This window comes from Camelus ferus, chromosome X (genome assembly GCF_009834535.1).
Source record: "Camelus ferus isolate YT-003-E chromosome X, BCGSAC_Cfer_1.0, whole genome shotgun sequence".
NCBI classification, from domain to species: domain Eukaryota; kingdom Metazoa; phylum Chordata; class Mammalia; order Artiodactyla; family Camelidae; genus Camelus; species Camelus ferus.
In genome coordinates this window covers 38,732,005-38,753,288 of record NC_045732.1, presented here as the reverse complement: position 1 = coordinate 38,753,288, position 21,284 = coordinate 38,732,005, and the positions used below count along the sequence as shown (strand labels likewise).

Below are 21,284 nucleotides of genomic sequence, written 5' to 3'. Positions count from 1 at the left end.
AGCATGTCTATTTTCACCAAGTTCGGTAAAATAACTTTTTCTTAAAAAAAAAAAAAAAAGGAGAAGTAAAATCGATATGTTAACGTGTTCAAGTTTACACAGCAGAACCAGAACTAGAAATCTAGGTAATGCCGCGGCTGACACTTTTTTCCCCCCCTTTTCTGTATGCAAATGCTCAGTGAGAAGCTTAGAAATAGTAAATTTGAATATAATGGTCCAAGTGTGACTGCAAGGAAACTGCCTGTTACTGTGCAGCAGAAAGTGTTTTCATTAAAGGCAGCAAATACGACATTTACAAAATACATCACTTACCTCTTTGGCTCTCTGTACTGCATCACTCGGAGGATTCCTGATTTGCGGTGAAGACTTGGTGTTAATTTTGTCATACAGCTAGAGGCAAAGGAGAAAATCCGATCAACATTCACAATTCTTGGCTAAAATTCAGAGCTTCATATTCATTATTTCACTAAGCAATGTTTTCCTCTGAAAAAGACAGGCTGACGATTTTAGTGGGATCTTCTTGTTAATAATCTCTTATTCATTCAATGAAATTTGTCAGGATATGAGTGCTATGCATATCTTTTAAAAAACCATCAGTATCTCAGCAATCAGCATTTTTTCCCTCTGATAGAAGTAACATTTAATGAGATGAATACAGAGTAAAATGAAAGAATGCTTTCTGGCCAAGACGCGTCCGAAAGAATTTTCACAGAAATCTAAATCTTGGGAAAGGGCAAACCCAACTCCTTCTAGGAAGGAATGTTCTCACAAAAGGTTTATACTTGTTTTACTAGGGCTGTTCATTAACAGTATCAGTGCTGGCATCCTTCAGCAAGAGGTCAAGGACATTAACTTTTTTCCTTTTGAATTTGCAAATCCACGAGTATGAGAAGATACTGAAAAGAATCTAAATATGTTTAAAAAACACCATAAATCTACATGATCCAAAATTTAAACTTTTTGAAGAAAATTAGCTCTTTGGAGAAAAACCTCTGTAGTGTAGAAGTGTAATTAAAATATTACTTTCTACCTCAGATGAAACGTCTCATTCAACAGTCTTCTTTGAAAAGTGAAGAGTTTAAAATGATCTTGGCTAGCTTGCCACTTCTAGGTCCTAACTTCTCTAAAATAGGTGGGGATTTTGGGGGGTTGGTTTTGGTTTTGTTCTTTTTTTCCTAGCGCTAGTGGAGAGTTCAAATACCATAAACATTCTTCAGATTATAGTTAGATGTGTTTATACTGATGCAAGATAAAGCTTTACGATTTGTAAATATTTGGGCCACATCATACATAAAAATTCCTAATGCTGATAGGCAAACAGACAGACATAAATAAAGAAGGCCTGAGGATAGTGCTGTGAAGAGCGAGCAGGGACTATCTTCAAATGGTGGCATTAAGAAAGTAATAAATAGTATAAGTAGGCTAGTAAAATACTGCTCTGTTTAAAATGTTATTTTAACATTTAGGAACTAGCAATATGTAGCTGGTTTACAAAAGTTTGCCCAAATCCCTGTAGAATACACATGGGCAGTCTCCATCCTCTGAATGGTTTCTATCTCTAAAGATTGTGAATTCTGAAGTTTGGAACTAGGGAATAGATTTTTCCATAGAAATAATGTTATATATGTCGTGTAGGTTCCCAGACTAGTCTATAGAGATAAATGGAATACTATACATATGTGGTAAAAAAAAGAAAGAAAGAAAGAAAAAAAAAACCCAAAGTAAGGAACTATAATTAAAAAACTAGATTTAAAATACTTAACACTTAAACATTAGACATAGTCATCACTTGATATGTCGCAATAGTAATAATCAAATAAAGTAAAAAACCTACATGAATAAAAAGATCTTTAAAACTCTGGAATGCTCTTTAAAAAAAAAGCAATTTTAATTTGAGGCCTTACAAGTTGACAGTAATATCATTTATAATGCCTTTATAGAACCCTCCTACACTGCTGGTGGGAATGAAGTTTGGTGCAGCTACTGTGGAAAACAGTATGGAGATTTCTCAAAAGACTAAAAATAGACTTACCATATGACCCAGGAATCCCACTCCTGGGCATATATCCAGAAGGAACCCTACTTCAAAAAGACACCTGCACCCCAATGTTCATAGCAGCACTATTTACAATAGCCAAGACATGGAAACAGCCTAAATGTCCACCAACAAATGACTGGATAAAGAAGTGGTGGTATATTTATACAATGGAATACTATTCAGCCATAAAAAGGACAATATAATGCCATTTACAGCAACATGGATGTCTCTGGAGAATGTCATTCTAAGTGAAATAAGCCAAAAAGAGAAAGAAAAATACCATATGATATCACTCATATGCAGAATCTAAAATAAAAAAAAAGAAAGAAGACAAATGAACTTAAATATAAAATAGAAACAGACTCAGAGACATAGAATACAAACTTGTGGTTGCCAGGGGGGAGAGGGGTGGGAAGGGACAGACTGGTAGTTCAAGATTTGTAGATATTGACAGGTATATATAGAATAGATAAACAAGTTTGTACTGTGTGTACAGCACAGGGAAATATATTCAATATTTTATAGTAGCTTACAGTGAAAAAGAATATGAAAATGAATATATGTATATTCATGTATGACTGAAAAATTGTGCTGTACACCAGAAACTGACACAACATTGTAAACTGACTATAACTCAATAAAATGAAAAAAAATATAATGCCTTTATAATGCCTGATTTCACCACAAAAAAGTTTTGCCTTTTTCTTTCTTTTTTTCTCCTCTGTTTTAAATTTATTTTTTTATAGTTTTTTTTAATTGCAGTACAGTCAGTTACAATGTGTCAATTTCTGGTGTACACATTGTTCCAGTCATGCATATATATATGTTTCATATTTGTTTTTATATTCTTTTTCATTAAAGGTTATTACAAGATATTGAACATAGTTCTATACAGAAGAAACTTTTTTAAAATCTATTTTTACATATAGCCTTTTTCTTGATCAAGGAATATTACTAACACTACTTTCAAAGATTTCAACTATGATTAGGGTTAGTTTGTACTTACACATTTAATAAATGCATATTAGTTTTTACTCACAAAGCAACAAAAATTCCACACCTCCCAGAATTGCTCTCAGTGTATCACTGGAGGCTTTTTATTTCTGTCTCGTTCTGACGATGCCAAGTACGGTTCTCTAGGTCTTATATCAGTGTGGTTTCTTGAGGACTTGTAGCAGAATCAGCTGGAGTGGTTATTAAACGTACGTATTTCTAAGCCTTACTGCAGATCTACTGAATCAGAATTTGAAAAGGGGGTCCAGAAATCTGTGCTTTAATAAACTCCTTAGATATCTGTAAATCTCATGCCCAGTGCTAACTTTTGAGAGTAGTTGAAATAGTACTAATAATAACTAATAATTGTCATTTTTATTGAGCACTTACTAGATGCTAGTTACTAGTCAAAATTCCTCATATATATATTCTCTCTAATCTCGAACAGTCTTATCAGGTTGTTACCCCTGCTACTCCCATTTTACAGATGAGGCAACTGAGGCACAGAACAGTAAAGCAAGAACCATCATTCTAGCCTTACAACTTCACAGGTGGCAGGCAGATATCATCCTGATCCAATTCACCACACATTCACCCAAAGTGGATGAGGGAGAGGTGAGATGCTTAATATCAAACACAGATATAATAGGAAGGAATTAAATGAAAGGACCGTCCTCTAGAGGTTGGGGCACTGGCCTCTGCACCCTAGCTCCCAGGAAAGCACAGTCAAGGCAGGTATTGGATGGAGTGGATGGTGTCTATGTGGCTAAGAATAGATGGTGAATTTCAACTTCCTGCTCATTAACTAAAAGGCATGTAAGAACTGAGGTAGGGACAGGAAAGGGGCTCACTTTGTCACCATCAGTGGAAAGAAGTGACCCCTTGTTGATCCACCCATCCACCTATCCATACAATATTTACTGAGGTCCTACTGTGTACCAGACAGTGGTGTTCTATTTGCTGGGGTTATGGAGAGGAAAAAGGTGAAAGTTCTGGTCCTCAAAGAACTCACAAATTCCAAAGACTGGGAATAACCAAAGGTCCAGACACATATGCCAGCTTAATCTCTTTGAGGACCTGAGATACCCTGGTCCCCAGCAACATCAACTGGAAAGGATCTCACTGAGCAGTCCCAAGGTGGGGACCATCTGGATGTGTGTGCATGACATGCCAATCTTCATTTCCCCCTGGCCATTGCTGTGACTCTGTTTGCCTTAGGGATGGATTCAAAATGTTTTAGGTATATCCATAACAAATACAAACTATTTGAGAAACATGGCAAAGCAGGTAAATAAAAAGTCATCAACGGAGAAAAGTTTGAATGCAATGTGATGTTAAAGTGCTCTAGAACAGTAGTGAGAAGTATGCAGCTATTCAACTTCTCAGTCTTATTGGTCATCTTCATATTGTACACTGCCTATGAGATGATATTTAGGACTCAAAGATCAAATTCAGGTGGAGTCTCACCAAGGTCTGGGAGCAAGTGAGAGGTGGTTGGGTTTTGAGAACAAAGGAAGGCTGCAGGTTCTCTTTATCACTCTTTAACACTGCCCCCTCTCAGTTCCATCGTATACAAAGGATATTTAGAATGATGTGATTTCTTGCCTTCTCCTGCTGTCTTGGACTTTCAGCTAAAGCCCAGAGCTAAGGCCAAGAGGAAGTAAGTGGCACCAAGTCTGCAAGGAAGCTGCCAGAACATCCTTCCAGGGTTTGCTGAAAGGTGGCTAAAATGGCCCTTCCACACTCACCCCAGCACCTCATTTTAGCCTGTAGAGGCAGATGCTTGGAACCTGTAGAAGTTACAGGACTGAGGAGAGCCAGCATTTGATTTTCCCTTCTCCTTGCTGGGGAGGAAAGGGGAGGGAGTTGCCTCCTCCCTCATGCAAAGTGAAGGATGGTAGGTGTTCCAAAAGAAACACGTACGCAAATTGGAGGTGCAGCAAGGAGAGTTCACTGTCTCATTCTCTGCAGGGATGCTCGCTGAGTTACAGCAACTTACAAGGCCCATCTTGGCATACCCGGAAGGGCACTGTGAGAGAGTCAGTCCTCGGGGCAGCCTGATGTGTGGTGTTTGGGGTCCCAAGTGAAAAGAGCCTCTTTCTTGGCTGCAGGCTGCCTGGGGCAGCCTTTGATGGCAGGGTGAGAGGCCAATGGCATGGCAGCCCACATCTGCAGTGTATGCTGCAACAAGAATGTATTTCCTGTGAATCAAGGAGCTGCCTCAGAATGTAATCTGGCTGGAGCCATCTTGATTGAACCCTGCCCAAGAGGGCTGTCTGTACTGAGCAATGGGACACAGAAATGACTGTGGGGTGACACCTGGAGGCAGGAGCCAAGAGGGAGCTGCTGTGGCCAGTTTCCGGGTACACTAACGATGCAGAAGTGACCCTGGACAGAGACGACATCTGGATGCCTGTCACTCCCAGGGCATTAACAGCCAAGGGCACTGGATGCCTGAGGGGTATGATTACAGAACATGTTCTTTCTCTTTTCCATGCCCAGACTCAAGTTCTTTGACATTCAGTAACAGCACTTAGCATGTAGCTGAGTACCTAAGCAGATGTTTAATAAATGTTTCTTCAAAAGATAAATGAGTATTTAACTGGAGCATAGGAACTGTAAGTAGTTTTTTTTTTTAAAAAATTGAGTGATATAAAGATAGAGTAGGAATACTTATTTTAGCTTGTTTCTTTAGGATCCAGCTATCATTTCTATCCTGCTTGTGTGGTTAAAAAACCTTCCCTCAAAATTAAGAAATACATGTTGACCACATTTAATTCTCTTTTTAAAACTACGTTTCAAGTCTGACTTCTTCTTATTTTCAAGGCAGGAGAGCTCTTCAAGATAAACATGATTCAATTCCTCCATTTTAAGAAGGGGAGAGCTGACGTCCGGTGAGGTGAAGTCACGCGCTCAGGGTCAGGCAGCCAGAGCAGCAGGGACTAGACTGGCCTCCTGCTGCCCCTTGTCTCATACCAGACTTCCTTGGCTTGTGTCAGAATTCAGTAACACACAGTCTCATGCCAGGGAGATACCTTCAGCAAATATTTGGGTAAAGAGCTGTAGAAAATGCCATTTATAGGCTGTAGGAAAAAAAAAAGTAACTAAAGATAATTTAAAAGATATTAGGCAATCAACTACACGCCTTGCCCTGTTAAAGAATGTTACAATCCCCATCCTTTCCTGGCTGGATGATAAACATTTCAGGCTTTGTAGGCCACAAGGACTCCGCACAACCACTCAACCCTGCTGCGGATGTGAAGGCAGCCATTGATAGTCCATAAATGAATGGGCATGGCTGTGTTCCAATAAAACTTTATTTACAAAAATAGGTGGCTGGCTGAATTTGGCCTGACAGCTGGAGTTGCCAACACTTGCTCTAGAAGCTGAAACTCAAGGTGGTTTGAAATGATAAAATATATCTCGTTTGCTATTTGCTTTCCTGCCACCTGAAGATTTCAGGTGTATTTGTAAAGCTGAGGTGTACAAAGTGAGACAGAGGGCGAGAAGAATGTTAATAAATTACCCCCAGAGAGAAAACAAGAACAAATCTATTACTGTTTGTTTTTTTTTTTCCCCTAAGGAAATTATAGTTACTCAAGTTCAGCACTTTTTCTCACACACACACACCCCCACAAGGCAAAACGAGGAAATGTGAACAGCTGTCTCACTCACAGACAGGCATGCTCACTGCCAGTCTCTGGCGCTGGGTTAGATAATGACCCCACACAGCTACACGGACACGCTTCATCTTTCTGTCTTAAGGAAGATAAAAGCACAGTTCTGTTAAGAGGCCACATTCTATATTTGAGATGGGTTGTTTTAAGCAAAGCAGAATAAAAGTTGGTGGTAATATTGAATTCAACTAGTCTGAGACTGTACTTTCAAACATAAAGACGATGGAATCCGTTAATGTGTCGTTTCTTATTTACATTTAAAACACTAAATCAAGTTTTTTTTAACCATACTCCATTATATTGCACTCTCTTCTGATTTCTAGTCCTCCTATAGAAGTCTTTGTCCAGCTCAGAGTTTATATGCAGCATTTAACAATATCAACCTTTAAAATGGAATGGTTGGCGGAGAACCTACTAGCACTGGTTTATGTGTCCCACTAACTTTCTTGCACAGAGAAAATCAAATCTAAGGGCCAGAATGTACATTAGCTGAGAAAGACTGTAACTTTTGCAACTAGGCTATAGACACGAGACAAATAATGAATGGGTTTGTTGTCGAGTTGCTCGGAACACGGAACTAAATTAGCAACCACCATCCTACCATTTAAATATGCCAAAGATACCAAAGAAGCTCCCTGCTGGAAAAGAATTAAAGTTTCCAAGAATCAAATATTTAGCTGCAAAGTACGTAATGTAATGTATCTGTAAATAATAGGGACTGAAATGACTTGTCATGGGAACATAGATTATCTTACTAAGAACTAACTTTATAGTTTCTGTGAAGAAGCTGGGTTATTAGGAATAAAGTTCCAATGTCACATCTTCTCAGTGAACCCAGGTCAGCCACTGATATCCTACAGTATTTTTAAAAATACATTTGAAATCTGGAAAAATACGAAGGAAAGGTGATTTAATACTAAAATATAAGGAACTGATATTCAGCTACTGCACTGGAGCAGATTTTCTGGAGTAAAGATTAGAGAAAATCTTTTGAGATCTAAAAATCAATTTTTCCTGCTCAAGTTTACATATAAACTCACTATCTTTAGGTTAAAAATATGAAAAGTCCTTTCAAAGATCTTTGGTGTCATTAAACATGACACAGTACAAACATGGAGAAGAGCAATATAACAGTGGTCCAAAGATTGTGTGATGGGAAACGTTAAGTGTGAAAGAAACAAGTCCCAAAATTTAAAATGGCATTTTCAAAGATGTAAGAAGGTGCAATTAAACTTTGGGAAGAACTTATATAATCTGTCCATCTTACAAATCTGAGAACGATTATGCATCATTGGGATTTTGATTTACACTGAAGGCATTATTCTTTTATGGGATTAAAAATTGCCTATTCTGTCAGCACTAAAATTTGTCTTCTCTAAAAATTTACGTTCTATAAAACTTTAAAAAAATCAATTCAATTAAAAAAATAATTAAAGAGAGCACTCAAAGATTAGTCACACAGATAATCCTCCATCTGCACAGAGATAATGTACTTCATTCATTTGAAGAGTATGCTTTCATTATTTGTAACTTATCCTTCACAATTTGTACTGTGTGCTAACTTTCCCTCTAAAAGTTCAGAAAACATGTAAATAGCTAAATTGTATAAATCTTAAACTAAACTTGTTTCTTACATAAAAAAAAAAGTATCAAATCCACAAATCTAGTGACGGTAATAAAGTAGCAGGAGTCCCAGCCTGGAATTTAGATTTTCCCTGGAGAGAGGTTCTGGGCTGCTACCAATACTATGGCCCAGTTTTTGCTTGGTAACTCAAGTTACAAAAAGGACATCAGATGGACTGTATACTCAGTGGCCAGTAAGAATGTTGCTGGAAGCCCTTGAGTTAGATGTCCCAGGAAAGCTTGAGTCGAATAGTATAGTAGTGAAATTTAGCTTAGATCATGTTCTAGAAAATCACAATGGGGTATGTATCTTTACAAGGGGCCCAGATGGCCTAGCAACATGCTTCTTTAACTAAATCCATTATGAAGGTTTTCTTCTGATGGCAAACAGGAAATTGAAAAATAAGTGTATCTGGGCCATTTCAAGATTTCCTGAAAGGTTTGCAAATATGTTGGATCCTGACAGCAAAAGTATCCCTAAGAAGGCTCTGGTTTGGTTTAGGTTTGATTTGTCTGTATACAGAGCTGCTTTTGTTTCAGTCCCATTAGAACATCACTCTTACAGGGATTTATTTTTGAATCCAAGAAATTTAGACTTGCTTGACCTCCTAGTTCAATCTAAAAAGTCTTTCGGTGGCCTAACAATATAGGCCACTGTGGTGGATTTCTGGTCAGTTGGCAGCTCTTTCTGAGAAACTCAAACGCTGGCCTCACATGACCTAACTTGACTGTTCTCTAGGCCTTTTTCGGTTGGCAAATGACCCTAAAATTAAGCCTTGTAAGAAACAAATCATGTCTATTCTTGAGTAAGCAAGAAGAAAGCATGAGGAAAAACAACCAGTCAGATGGTACAGGCAGGCTGTATTCTGCTTTTAATTAAACCTTCTGAAATAGGGCATTTTTTAATACTAGATCCAAGAGTTTGCCCAAACGTGAGACCTTTCACTATGATAAGAGTTTCTTTTCCATAAAACTCCACTAAAAACATTTTTAAAAGTGTTAAAACCGCATTTTCTAATGTGCTCTTCTGAAGCAGCTATGGTAATAATTAAATGATCTTTACATTAAATGAATATCCTATTATTAATCTGCTGCTTTAAACCATTTTTTATTAGGAGTGTCATATAATCGTCTATTTAATTACTGAGGCAATACACTACATTTTGACTTTTGATGTGACTGATTTTGTATAGGTAAACACCAAAGATTTGTACAAGTGGTGGTAGCAAAAACAAATTTCTACTGTAGAAAGGTAAAAGAGAACAAAGCAAAGACACTGGCAGAAGTGGTTTTATGAGATAATGTTTGAAGGACCACAGAGAGAAGAAAGCGGCTATGTTCTTGGATTGTGAGTGCTGCAAGCCAGCCCATCGAATATTCTTCAGCTGAGCATATCACATTCCTTCCTGGGGGAAACCTCCCCCCCTTTCCTTGAGAATAGCATGAAGAAGAATCAGTGCTTGTTGCACTTGGAAGGCTTTTAGAACATTCCTTTGCCTTCTGGTGAAGTTGGCCATGGTGCTATAAAAAGAGAAGGGCACGCAGTGGGAAACACTGATACTGGGGACAAGCTGATTCTTGATATTTTAGAGTAAATTCCAGCCCCTGTTTTCAGAAGTAATTCATCTGAACAAATAAGGGAATGTGAGGGACTCCTGTAGTTAATCATACTTTCAGTGAAAGTCACATATTCTTTTCACAAAGATGTACGATGCAGGAGCTAACTTGGAGACAGGATGGAGCAACTGGGGACTGAACTAAGGGGATAGAACTAAGGCTGAATTCCCTACTACTAGACAGCTGCATTTGGAGAATTTAGCTTTTCCTAGTATATAACTGTCCACAAATAATTGATATTGGATGAATGGATAAGCAAAATGTGGTATATATATAACATGAACTATTTTCCGGTCTTTGAAAGGAAGGAAATTCTGACACATACTACAACATGGCTGAACCTTGAGGACATTACATTAGGTGAAACAAGCTAGTCACAAAAGAACAAATACAGTATGAGTCTACTTATATGAAGTGCCTACAGTAGTCAAATTCATTGAGACAGAAAGTAGAATGGTGGCTGCCAGGGGCTAGGGAGAGGGGAAAATGGTAAGTGGCTGTTTAATGGGTACAGAGTTTCAGTGGGAGAAGCTGGAAAAAGTTCTGGATCTCTGGATAGTGGTGAATATACTGAATTCTACTAAATAGTGCACTTAAAAATGCTTCAAGTGGTAAATTTTATGTTATGTATACTTTACCACAGTAAAGAGACCAAAAAATTGACATTATGTCACATAAAATCTGCCAAAAAGCTGTGAAGTTTGGGAAATGGCCATGTATTTGAATACAGAAAAAAATGAACTAAAAGAATAAACTAAAACATGATGCTCTGAGAAGGCGCCCCCTCCCTTATTGAAAAATACATAAAATTATGTAATTCATAATGTTCTTAAAAAGGACAATGCGGACTTCTTTCCCAAGTCACAACTACACACTGGTTAGTGAAACAGTTCTTGGGAGAGAAAAACAAATTCAGCATTTTAAAGTCAAGAAATGGTACATTCTTAGCCATAAAGCTAAATGTTGAGATGCAGAAATCCGAGTCATGACCCAGCGAAACCTATTGGGATGATCCCTTTGGCGGGCTCTGGGCACTGCAGAGGGTGGGCGGCTTGGCTTTGCTGGATTGGTGTTAGGACACAGGGACAATGCCAGGAGACACTGGAAAGTGCTGTCACAGTAGGAACAATGGATTACAAATGACATTTTGGGACCCGCAGTACACTATAGTCCTTACACATGGAAGGACCTTCCAATAGTGCTTTACCTTAAAACATGTCAAAAGGGTAACACAGATTTTTTTAAAATAAAGAGATATATTCTCATTTTTTCATTTTTAAAAGCTTTACAGAGGTATCATTTAAAAACTGCACAATTTACCCATTGTAAGTGTACAGTTGGATGACTTTCAGTAAATTCATACAGCTGTACAACCATCATCTCAATCCAGTTTTAGACCATTTCCTTTATCCTCAAATGCTCTCTTGTATTGTATCTTAGAATTCTTTGCCTAAACCAAGGTAGTGAAGATTTACTCCTATATTTCCTTTTAAAAGTTTTAATCGTACAGCGGATCTGTAATTCATCTTGAGGAAATTTCTGTGCATGGTATGAGGTAAGGGTCTAAGTTTACCTCTTTGCATATGGAAATTTAATTGCTCCAGCACCACGTTTAAAAAAAAGCACTATCCTTTCCCCATTGAATGAATCGCCCTTGTACCTTTGCTGAAAAGCAAATGGCAAAGAATGTGAGGGTTTATTTCTGAACTCTGTCCTGTTCTGTTCCACTCATTCTTTTATCTATCCTTACACCAATACCAGACTATTTTCATTACAACAAGCTTTGAAATCAGTTCTCCAGCTTTGTTCTTTTTACAAAATTGTTTTGGTATTTGCATATAAATTTTAGGATCAGCTTGTCAACTTCTATTAAAAAATTCTGCTGGGATATTGATTAAGGATTGCACTGAATCTAAATAATCAATATGGAGAAAACTGTCATCTTAACAATACTGAGTCCTCCAATCCAACAAAATCTCTCCATTTTTTTTTAAGATCTTCTTTACTTTCTTTCATTAACAGCTGTAATTTTCAGTGCATGAGTCCTATACTTTTCTGATTAAATTATTTTATTCTTTTCGATGGTACTGTAAATATTTAAAAATTTTATTTTTTCATTATTCGTTGTTTGTATATAATAGTACAGTTAATTTTTGTATGTTGATCTTGTATCCTGCAATCTTGCTAAACTTGCCTATTAGTTCTAGTAGATTTTTTGTTGATTCCTTAGGGTTTTCTACATACGAGAATATATCTTTGTGAGAAGAAAGTTTTACTTCTTCTTTTCTAGTCTGCATGTCCAGAATTTCTTTTTCTTGCTTTATTGCACTGGCCAGAACTTCCAAAACAATGCTGAATGGAAATGGTGAGAGTGGACAATCTTTGCTTTGTTTCTGGTTGTATTAGTTTTCTATTGCTGCTTAACAAATGACCACATTCTTAGTAGCTTTTTCTTAAGTTTACTGGTATCTACATTAAAAATGAAGAAAAACTACTTTTCATATTTAGGACATAGAATATTTCTAGCTCTTTTTACTTCAGGAATCTTGTTTCATGTGATGCTTCTCTATTGACCCTAATACATATATATACAGAGTATAATACACTGATATGCAGATGGAAACAGTATGGCAGTTTTTGTCCATCCAATTAGAAACAGTGGAATGAGAGACTCCTATATCCAAAGCAAGCTTCAGTGCACTTTAATCTCCAGCTCCAGGAGGCAGGTAGCACAAGGGCCACCACCACTGCCCTACTACCCAGCTGGCTTCATACTTGCTTAAGTTCACTCTTAGAGACCAGATGGGATCCTGAGAAGGTATCAGTAGTTCAGCCTCTCAAAGTCCTCAAACAGGCTTTATTATTCCAGACATTTAAGTGCAAATCGACTGGACTGCAAATTCATGGGAAACTTAGCTTTGGCATTTCCTGACTCATCAGTCTGTTTAAACATCCAGACTTAACACTGTATCAACTTACTTCTCAGACTCCAAATTGCTTAAAAGCATCAAGTTCCCTTCTGATTTCTAAAATAAACTTTCTAAAATAAAAACTTCTGATTCCTAAAAATAAGCTATTCCCAAATGTGATTACTAATTTAATATCATCTTAAAAAAAGCAAAATAGTAAATTAAGAGTTGTAGTTTTCCAGTGTTAACTCCAGGTCAGATAGAAAAACTCTCTAACTCTCCCTAAAATGCAAAAAATGATAATAAATGTGTCAATAATATAAAATATGGAGGATTAAAGACATCAACTAACTTTTAATGCAATATTTTAAAATATTCTATTATAAAACACTTATGAATTAATACAAAAACTGCTAAATTAAGTTGCTATTGCAGTTAGTTTTACTTTATTAATCTAATCACCAATTATTTTTTAGGATTTCTCACAAAAATAATCTTAATTAAGAGGGGCATCACATTTATCATGGAAACCGCAGTCTGTAACAAATGCTAACAGCTGCTCAGAGGTATGACAGATGGTGGGTGACTTTAAAACTTAGTCATCAAAGTTTGGCAGAGATAAATGTGTAATTTAACAATGTTTTATAACATTGTTGGTTTACAAAATAAACATTAATTCTGTAATAGGAAAATTTCTACCAGAAATTAATAACACTGAGAATCACCACCAAGTAACATTTGCAAAACACTTTTTATCTGGAAAAACTCTTGATTTTTCAGTCCATCAAAAACACTAACATCATCTAACCATCCAATGTATCACATACAAGTTCCAAGACTGATTCAAAATATTATTAAAAGACATAATTACACTTTAATACCAGTTCCAAGAAAGTCTAATTAATGAATGATGGGGTAACATTTCCTTATTTTATATCTGATTTTTGTAATTCACATTCTTACTTGAAAAAAAAATCAATTCAGGGCAAAATCAGTTTTCCATGCTGTACTGGGCTGAATATTGTCCCCTCAAAACTCATGTGTACCCAGAACCTCAGAATGTGACCTTATTTGTAAATCATGTCTTTGCAGATATAATTAGTTAAGATGAGGTCACAATGGATTAGAGTGGGCCCTAAATCCAATGACTGGTGTCCTTATAAGAAGGCCATGTGAAGACATAGAATCACACACATACAGAAGAAAAGGCCACGTGAAGATGGAGTCAGAGCCTGGAGTGATGCAGCTACAAACCAAGGAATGCCAAGGTGTAGGCAACTAACTACAAGAGGCAAGGAGAGATTCTTCCTGGAGACTTGGAGGGAGCATGCCTCTGCTGACACCTTGATTTAAGACTTCTAGCCTCCAGAACTGTGAGAGAATAATTTGTCATCTTAAGCTACCCAGTTTGTGTCAGCCTTAGCAAACTAATACACAGGCCAAGTTGTACTTTATTAAAATTGATCTATATTTTTCATATACAAGACCATCTCTGTACCAGTGCTTTTAATTTCTGAAAGCAGACATATTGGAACAAGCTGGACCAAGCACAGTTCCTCCTCAAGCCTCTTTATTTCTTCCCACAAAATGAGAAGCAGCATGTGTGTGCCAGGCAGTGCTGGTTGAGTAGCAAATATTTAGACATTCTGGATCTACTTCTAACTACAGATTACTAGATTTTAACTACAGATTATTAGAATTTAAATCAGAAAGCATTTCCTCTCTCAGTGAAACCACAGATTTTCTCTTTTTGTTTTAATGTAAATTCTTTCAATATGACAGATGTTTTGTTTCTTCCAGAGAAATTCTAGTAACATTTCTTTGAATTTTGAGCTTGTTACTATTTTAAAGGCATGACTAGAAAAAATAAAATACTACATAATCTTTTGTCTTCCGAAGGACCTTAATCCTGATTCTTTAGGTCAGGTTAAAAATTATGGCCTTAAATTTATCAATTTTGAGCGTTAATGAATTAACAGGAATTATTTAAATATAATAAAGATATTTCATGAAGTGGCTCAGTGAGATTAAGTAACAGTCAAGCCATGGGCCACAAAGCTAGGCCACTAGGTGTCACTATTTGGAATCCTATAAAGGAGCCAACATTGATTCTGCAAAACAAAACAATCCAAATCCAAGCATGGGATATGGAACATCAGAAGAAAGAAAAATGAATGGTCAAAGTTTGAAAAGCTTCTTCTCAAGAGTTGGCCATACCATGATCTTTTTAATGTATTTATATCTTTATATATCACATTGTGAATTTTTTTTATTGTGATTAAAAAAAAATTGAAGCATAGTCAGTTACAATGTGTCAATCTCTGGTGTACAGCATAATGTCCCAGTCATGCATATATGTGCATATATTCACATATATTCATTTTCATATTCTTTTTCATTAAAGGTTATTACAAGATCCCGAATATAGTTCCCCGTGCTATACAGAAGAAACTTTTAAAATCTATTTTTATATATAGTAGTTAATGTTTGCAAATCTCAGACTCCCAAATTTATCCCTACCCACCCCCTTCCCTCTGGTAACCATAAGATTGTTTACTATATCTGCGAGTCTGTTTCTATTTTGTAGATGAGTTTATTAGTGTCTTCTTTCTTTTTTTAGATTCCACATATGAGTGATATTATATGGTATATTTTTCTTTCTCTTTCTGGCTTACTTCACTTAGAATGATGAAATGATCCCTTTTTTATGCATACCATAAGCATTTAAAGATTTAACTTTTTAAAAATGGTTAGATTTCTCTAAATGGCAGCCACTTGAATACTTCATGGATCACATTACTGAAATGTAGCCTGGTAACTCTGAAACAAGAGCTTAAGCTTTAAGGGCCGTAGATCATGAGGGCATAGTCTAATGATGGCTTATGTCATTCATGGTGATTAAGCTTTCACTGAAAAATGGCTCAGTTTGGATTTTCAGAACCAAATGCATCCCAACACTGCCCAGGGCTGGCCTTATAGTCCAGTTATTTCAGGAGAGTTCTGGGGTTCACGTGTAGTGCCTGCCTATAAAATTCTGTAGACATGCTGCCTTTTTACTGGGCACAGCTCATTTTCAGTCCGCCAGCCCCTTTTCAAATCGAGATGCATTGACAGGGCAGATGCTGACAGTACAAGCACTTCTTTAAGTTTATAATTCATAAAAATCCAAAGGGAACATTGAACACAATTTCCTCACTAAAATCTATGAGTCTCTTCTGATGCTGACAGTGTCTACCCAAGAATGCTGCAGCTATTTAAAATAAATGTTTTGAGTGAGGTCTGAGAAGTTTAGCATTGAACAGTAAATGGTGGCCCGGCTCAGTTCCAAGGTCCAGCCTGTGTCTTAATATCTGCCCCTCCCTGTAGAAACTAGCAACGTTCCTGTACTTCCCCTGCAGTCTAAAGTTTGGTATGCTCAGACACCTCGTTACATTAGGTAAGAAAAACCCAACTTTGAAAACCAATGTGGGCCTCTCTAAGTCTTTAAATGATGACAAAAAGTCCTTGATCTAAAGAGGGTCAGGAAATCTTAGCAATGACTTAACTGCTGACTACACTGAAATAAACCAAATCTCCATGCTGTGCTGTAGTGACTTTCAAATATCCCACTTACTAATCCTAGTAAAGGGTATGACTTCTGTGGGAAGTTCACAACTGTGAAAACTTGCTGCATCATATGAAACAATGACAAAGAACAACAGACATTTAAAGAGCCAATGAAGAGATCAAACTCTAATTCAAATAACATGTTAACAATAACAATAATGAGGATGATGACGGAGGAGAAGAAAGTGGAATGCTAGGAGCGATCCACAAAATAGAATAAATTTCAAGGGCTTTTTGGTGTCCAAGGAAAGTAACAAGTTATTTGAAATAACTTAATCTGAAATGTCCTCAAATTACTTAAGATAAATTACACTAAAGAGAAAACCCATTTCCGCGTTCTCCTGAGCACATTTTCTAGCTTTACTGAGGTATAACTGACAAATACAACTGGAACATATTTAAAGTGTACAATGTGAGGATTTGATAAATGTACACACTGTGAAAGGATTCTTACAATCAAGTTAATTAACACATCCATCACATCACATATTTATCTTTTAAAAAATGAGAATAACTAAGTTCTATTCTCTTAGTCAATTTCAATTATAAAATATAGTGTTATCAGCTACAGTCACCACAGTATACATTAGCCCCTCAGACTTTATTTATCTTAAGACTGAAATTCTCCGCCCCTTTCCTAACCTCTTCCCATTCCCCCCACCTCCCAGCCTGGGGCAATCATCATTCCATTTTGTTTCTGAGTTTGACTTCTTGTAAGATTACACAGAGAAGTCAAACCATGCAGTATTTGTCTTTCTCTGTCTGGCTTATTTCACTGAGCACATTTAAAAACTATGGTTCCTAGCTCTCTTGCAGCTAGGTAGGCATACAACTAGTACTTGCCAACGGGATATGGGCAAAAGTGATATAGCCCACGTCCAACCTTGACCCTGCAAAATTCTCCACTTTCTCCATTCTGCTGGCTGGGTGCAAAGGATGCAGTGCAAAATTCCAAAGCTTTGGGAGATGGCAGAAGCACACAGTGGAAGAGGACTGGATTCCTGAATGACTGTGTGGAAGAGACTCTCCTTGTACCCTCCCCAACTCCAGTTATCTTCATTAGACTGTGGTGTGAGCAAGAAATATACTTCTATTCTGTTGAGCCACTCAAATTTTAGGATTTCATGCTGTAGCAGTTAGTCCTGAATTAATACATACACTAAATTAAAAAGCCAAATTAAATTTTTAAAATAATAATTAATTTGATTTGACTAAGTCTATGGATGGAAGCAACTGTTACATACCTATGACTGCACTTAGTGTGAAGCAGAAACACACTGTGACACTCTTAGCTTTTCCTTAACTGGTCTTTATCAATTCGACAAGATTGTGAATAAAAGTTCTGTGCCCAAAGGAATTTGAGAAACACTATTGTATAAATGGAATAAAGAATGCAGCATTTCCCAAACTTATTTGGTCAATAAATAAATTAATCAACAAATTTAAGATCTACTCCCCCTTCCTGAATGGCAATATCCATCACCATCTCCCAGAGTAATGTTCTGTAGAATACATTCTGGAAAACTTTGCTTTAATCTGCATCATATGGTGGCTTAATCAGAATTAGCACCAAAAAGTTCTAAGCACTCCAGAGTAAATACCATTCTCTTATTAAGGACAGATTTTTCTTGTAAAAAAGACTAATATGTATTAAGAAAGCTTTCATTGCTGAAGTTAACCAAGTTCTCTAAGAAAGGTATTTTACTTAAAATTTGACTGAAATCAAGGCAGACGTGAACTGTCAGCTTCCGATTTTTCTTTGTATCGAATCTGCTGTCAGTGGAGCCTGTCATATTGAATGAGGGACTACAGTCTAACGTTTTAAGGAGAAGAAACCGAGTCTACGAAAACCAGTAATGTTAAATATGAAATATGTGTGTAAATATAGTCCATTGTACAATATCTTATTTACTTTTCTCTCTCCTATACTCATGCTTTAGGTGTAATGCTTTAAAACATTGTTTACTTTATTACCTTTTTTTTGGTTTGATTTTTTTTGGGGGGGAGGGGGGATTAGGTTTATTTATTTTTAATGGAGCTACTGGGGATTGAACCAGGACGTTGTGCATGCTAGGTATGCACTCTACCACTGAATTTTACCCTTCCCCTTAAAACAATGTTTAAAAGCAATAAAGAGTAGTAATCACAGCTGAGATCAATGGATTCTTATATAAAATATATAATTTTTTCCACTGTGACTTGCTAGGCTATATTGTATTTGTACTGTACAATATTCTATTTCAGTTATGAGTGATGGGTGATTTCCCACATTTCTCAGACTTAAGACAACAGAAAAAGGACTGCTATGATGGACATTTGGATATTCATGTAAAGTAAAAAGTTATGATAAATACTCAGTTTACCAAAAAACTTAATAAAAAGAAACACTTACATCTAGTAGTGTGTGAAGATGCTGATCCTGGAAAACACTGTGTAGAAAATCTAAGTCCTTTTCACTGCAGTCTGTAAGTGCGTGAATTTCTTCCAGGCTATCCAGCACCTGTGAGACTGCTCCTGAGGGGAACAAACAGAAAAGAAACAGCTGGTAGAGAAAGTCAGTGTCAAACTAGCCTTACACTTCAGAACTATGGCTAACTAACAGAACATAACAGAAAAGGCTGATGTCTTTACTGAAAAATAGACTTAAATGAGTGTCATATCACTTAAGGATAGAGTATCTGCAGTGGGTTTATGTTCTGAACAATGTATTTGTGTGCTCCTGTTTTCACAGTAAACTGAATTTCAAGGTCAAATCCATTTTAAAGTAAACTGTCTTACTTGAATTAAGGAAATTCATCAACTATAGTTGAGCTACTAGAAGATCTGGGTGCAGATTATACATCAGAAAGAGAGTGTGGGTTGCATGACCCCATGACGTTTTGAAATATTACAGAAATAACACAGGTGCATTCCATCAGGAACGGAAGATAAAGCCAGCTGTAGATCTGAGGGACAAACCTTCAACTGGGAGCTCCCGCTGTGTAAAACAGGCTTCTTAGGATTTTTCAGGCTTAAACTTAAGTTAGCAAAAAATCTCAATCCATTCTGTCTCCTTCCTTTACATACAAAGTCAAGGGAACCAAGTTGTTCTCAGTCTATTAGTCCCTTTTTATTCAGAAGACAGAGAGAAGGGGTAAGTATACTGACTGACACTTCCAAATACCATATTAGGTATTAGAGGAAACCATTTTTGTGGGGCAAAGTAAATGGTAGCATGGTCATTTTCTTTAGATTTCCTCTAATAATCAGGAACCCAGAGAGGTATCAGCAGGGAAGGATACATACTGAGTAGTAACAAAGTCACTTAGCCTTAAAAAAATGACTAGCCTATTTTACTCAGCAGGCAATATGCACATACATATGCCAGACAAAAAAGAGAACCCTGAGAGGCTAGGCTTCAGAACATAGTGTACATAGAGATATTCTAACAATAAGTGCCTAATCATTGCATATCTAAGTCCTGGATCTGTAGTTTTCAACCAGCAGCAATTTGGCACCCTGCTCCCCCCCTCCCTTCCAGGGACATTTGGCAATGTCTAGAGACATTTTTGGTTGTCACAACTCTGGTGGTGGCTGGAGTAGGGGGATGGATTGTGCTACTGTCATCTAGTGGGTGGAAGCCTGGGACCCCATTAAACATCCTACAATGCCAAAGACAGCCCCTCAACAAGAGAGAATTATGTAGCCCAAAATGTCAATAGTGCTGAGGTGGAGAAACCCTGCTTTATATGAAGATAAAAATCTTGAATCTTTCTGCTCTGGAACTCTATAGGGTTCCCAGTTACTTCTGGTCTTGAATCTCATCCATTCACATGCACTTATTGGTAAGAATGTAAATTAGTACCACTTTTACAGAAAGCAATCTGGTAACATATATGTATCAAAGAGTTTTAAAAATGCTCATGATTCAGCTCCATTTACAAAAACCTACATTAAGGAAAAAATAAGTAATGCAGAAAAAGATTTATGTATAAGGATATTTATCATATAAAATGGAAAAAAGATTTAATTATTAGAGAATGATTACATACATTATAGAGCATCCATATTATGGAATATATAGCCAGATGAAATTTGTTTTTGAAGAATTTTAAAGACAGAGAAAGTTGCATGATACAAAATTTGAGAAAGCAGAATACAAAACCACATAAATTGTACATTCCCAATCATAACTGAAAAAAATATATATATACAAATTCAGAAAAAACCCCCAAAGAATGAAATATACCAAAAGGCTAATAGTAGTTAAGTTTGTTTTCCTAATTATACTTCATTCTGTTTTTGTCCATATGTTCCAAGGCTTCTACAATGGAAACAAAATGTTGCTACATAAGCAACTGATTTTTTTGCAGTATTATTTATGTCAAAAATTTGGGGCTTAAGCCACAAATCAAGTGGTTATCCACATGGGAATTATGTAGCTAATTTTTTTAAAATTTCACTTTTTATTTTGAGATAATTATAGATTCACATGCAGTTTTAAGAAATAACACAGGAAGATCTCATGTACCCTTCACCCAGTTTCCCCCAAGGGTAACATCTTGTAGAACTGTAATATATCACAGATGGGGCACTGACATTGATACAGAGAAGCTACAGAATATTTCCATCACCCCAAGGATCCTTCACGTTGTCCTTTTATAGCTACAATCATTTCACTCCTACCCTTCCTCCTCCTAACCACTGGCAACTATAATCTGTTCTCCATTTCCATAATTTTGTTATTTCAAGGATGCTCTATAAATGAAACAATACAGTATGTAACCTTTGGAGGCTGGCTTTTTTGACTCAGCACAATTCTCTGGAGATTCATCCAGGTTG

At 36.7% G+C, this 21,284-nt stretch overlaps 1 protein-coding gene across 1 annotated transcript in view; it reads right to left on the bottom strand.

Moving 5' to 3' along the window:
- Positions 1 to 21,284, bottom strand: part of CASK (calcium/calmodulin dependent serine protein kinase) — a 290,070-nt gene that overhangs the window by 33,411 nt on the left and 235,375 nt on the right. Inside the window, exons 11-12 of the mRNA XM_032474657.1 lie at positions 18,856 to 18,977; positions 304 to 390 (exon numbers count right to left, since the gene is read on the bottom strand). Coding sequence (XP_032330548.1) covers positions 304 to 390; positions 18,856 to 18,977 — 209 coding nt within the window. The remainder of the gene's footprint in view (positions 1 to 303; positions 391 to 18,855; positions 18,978 to 21,284) is intronic.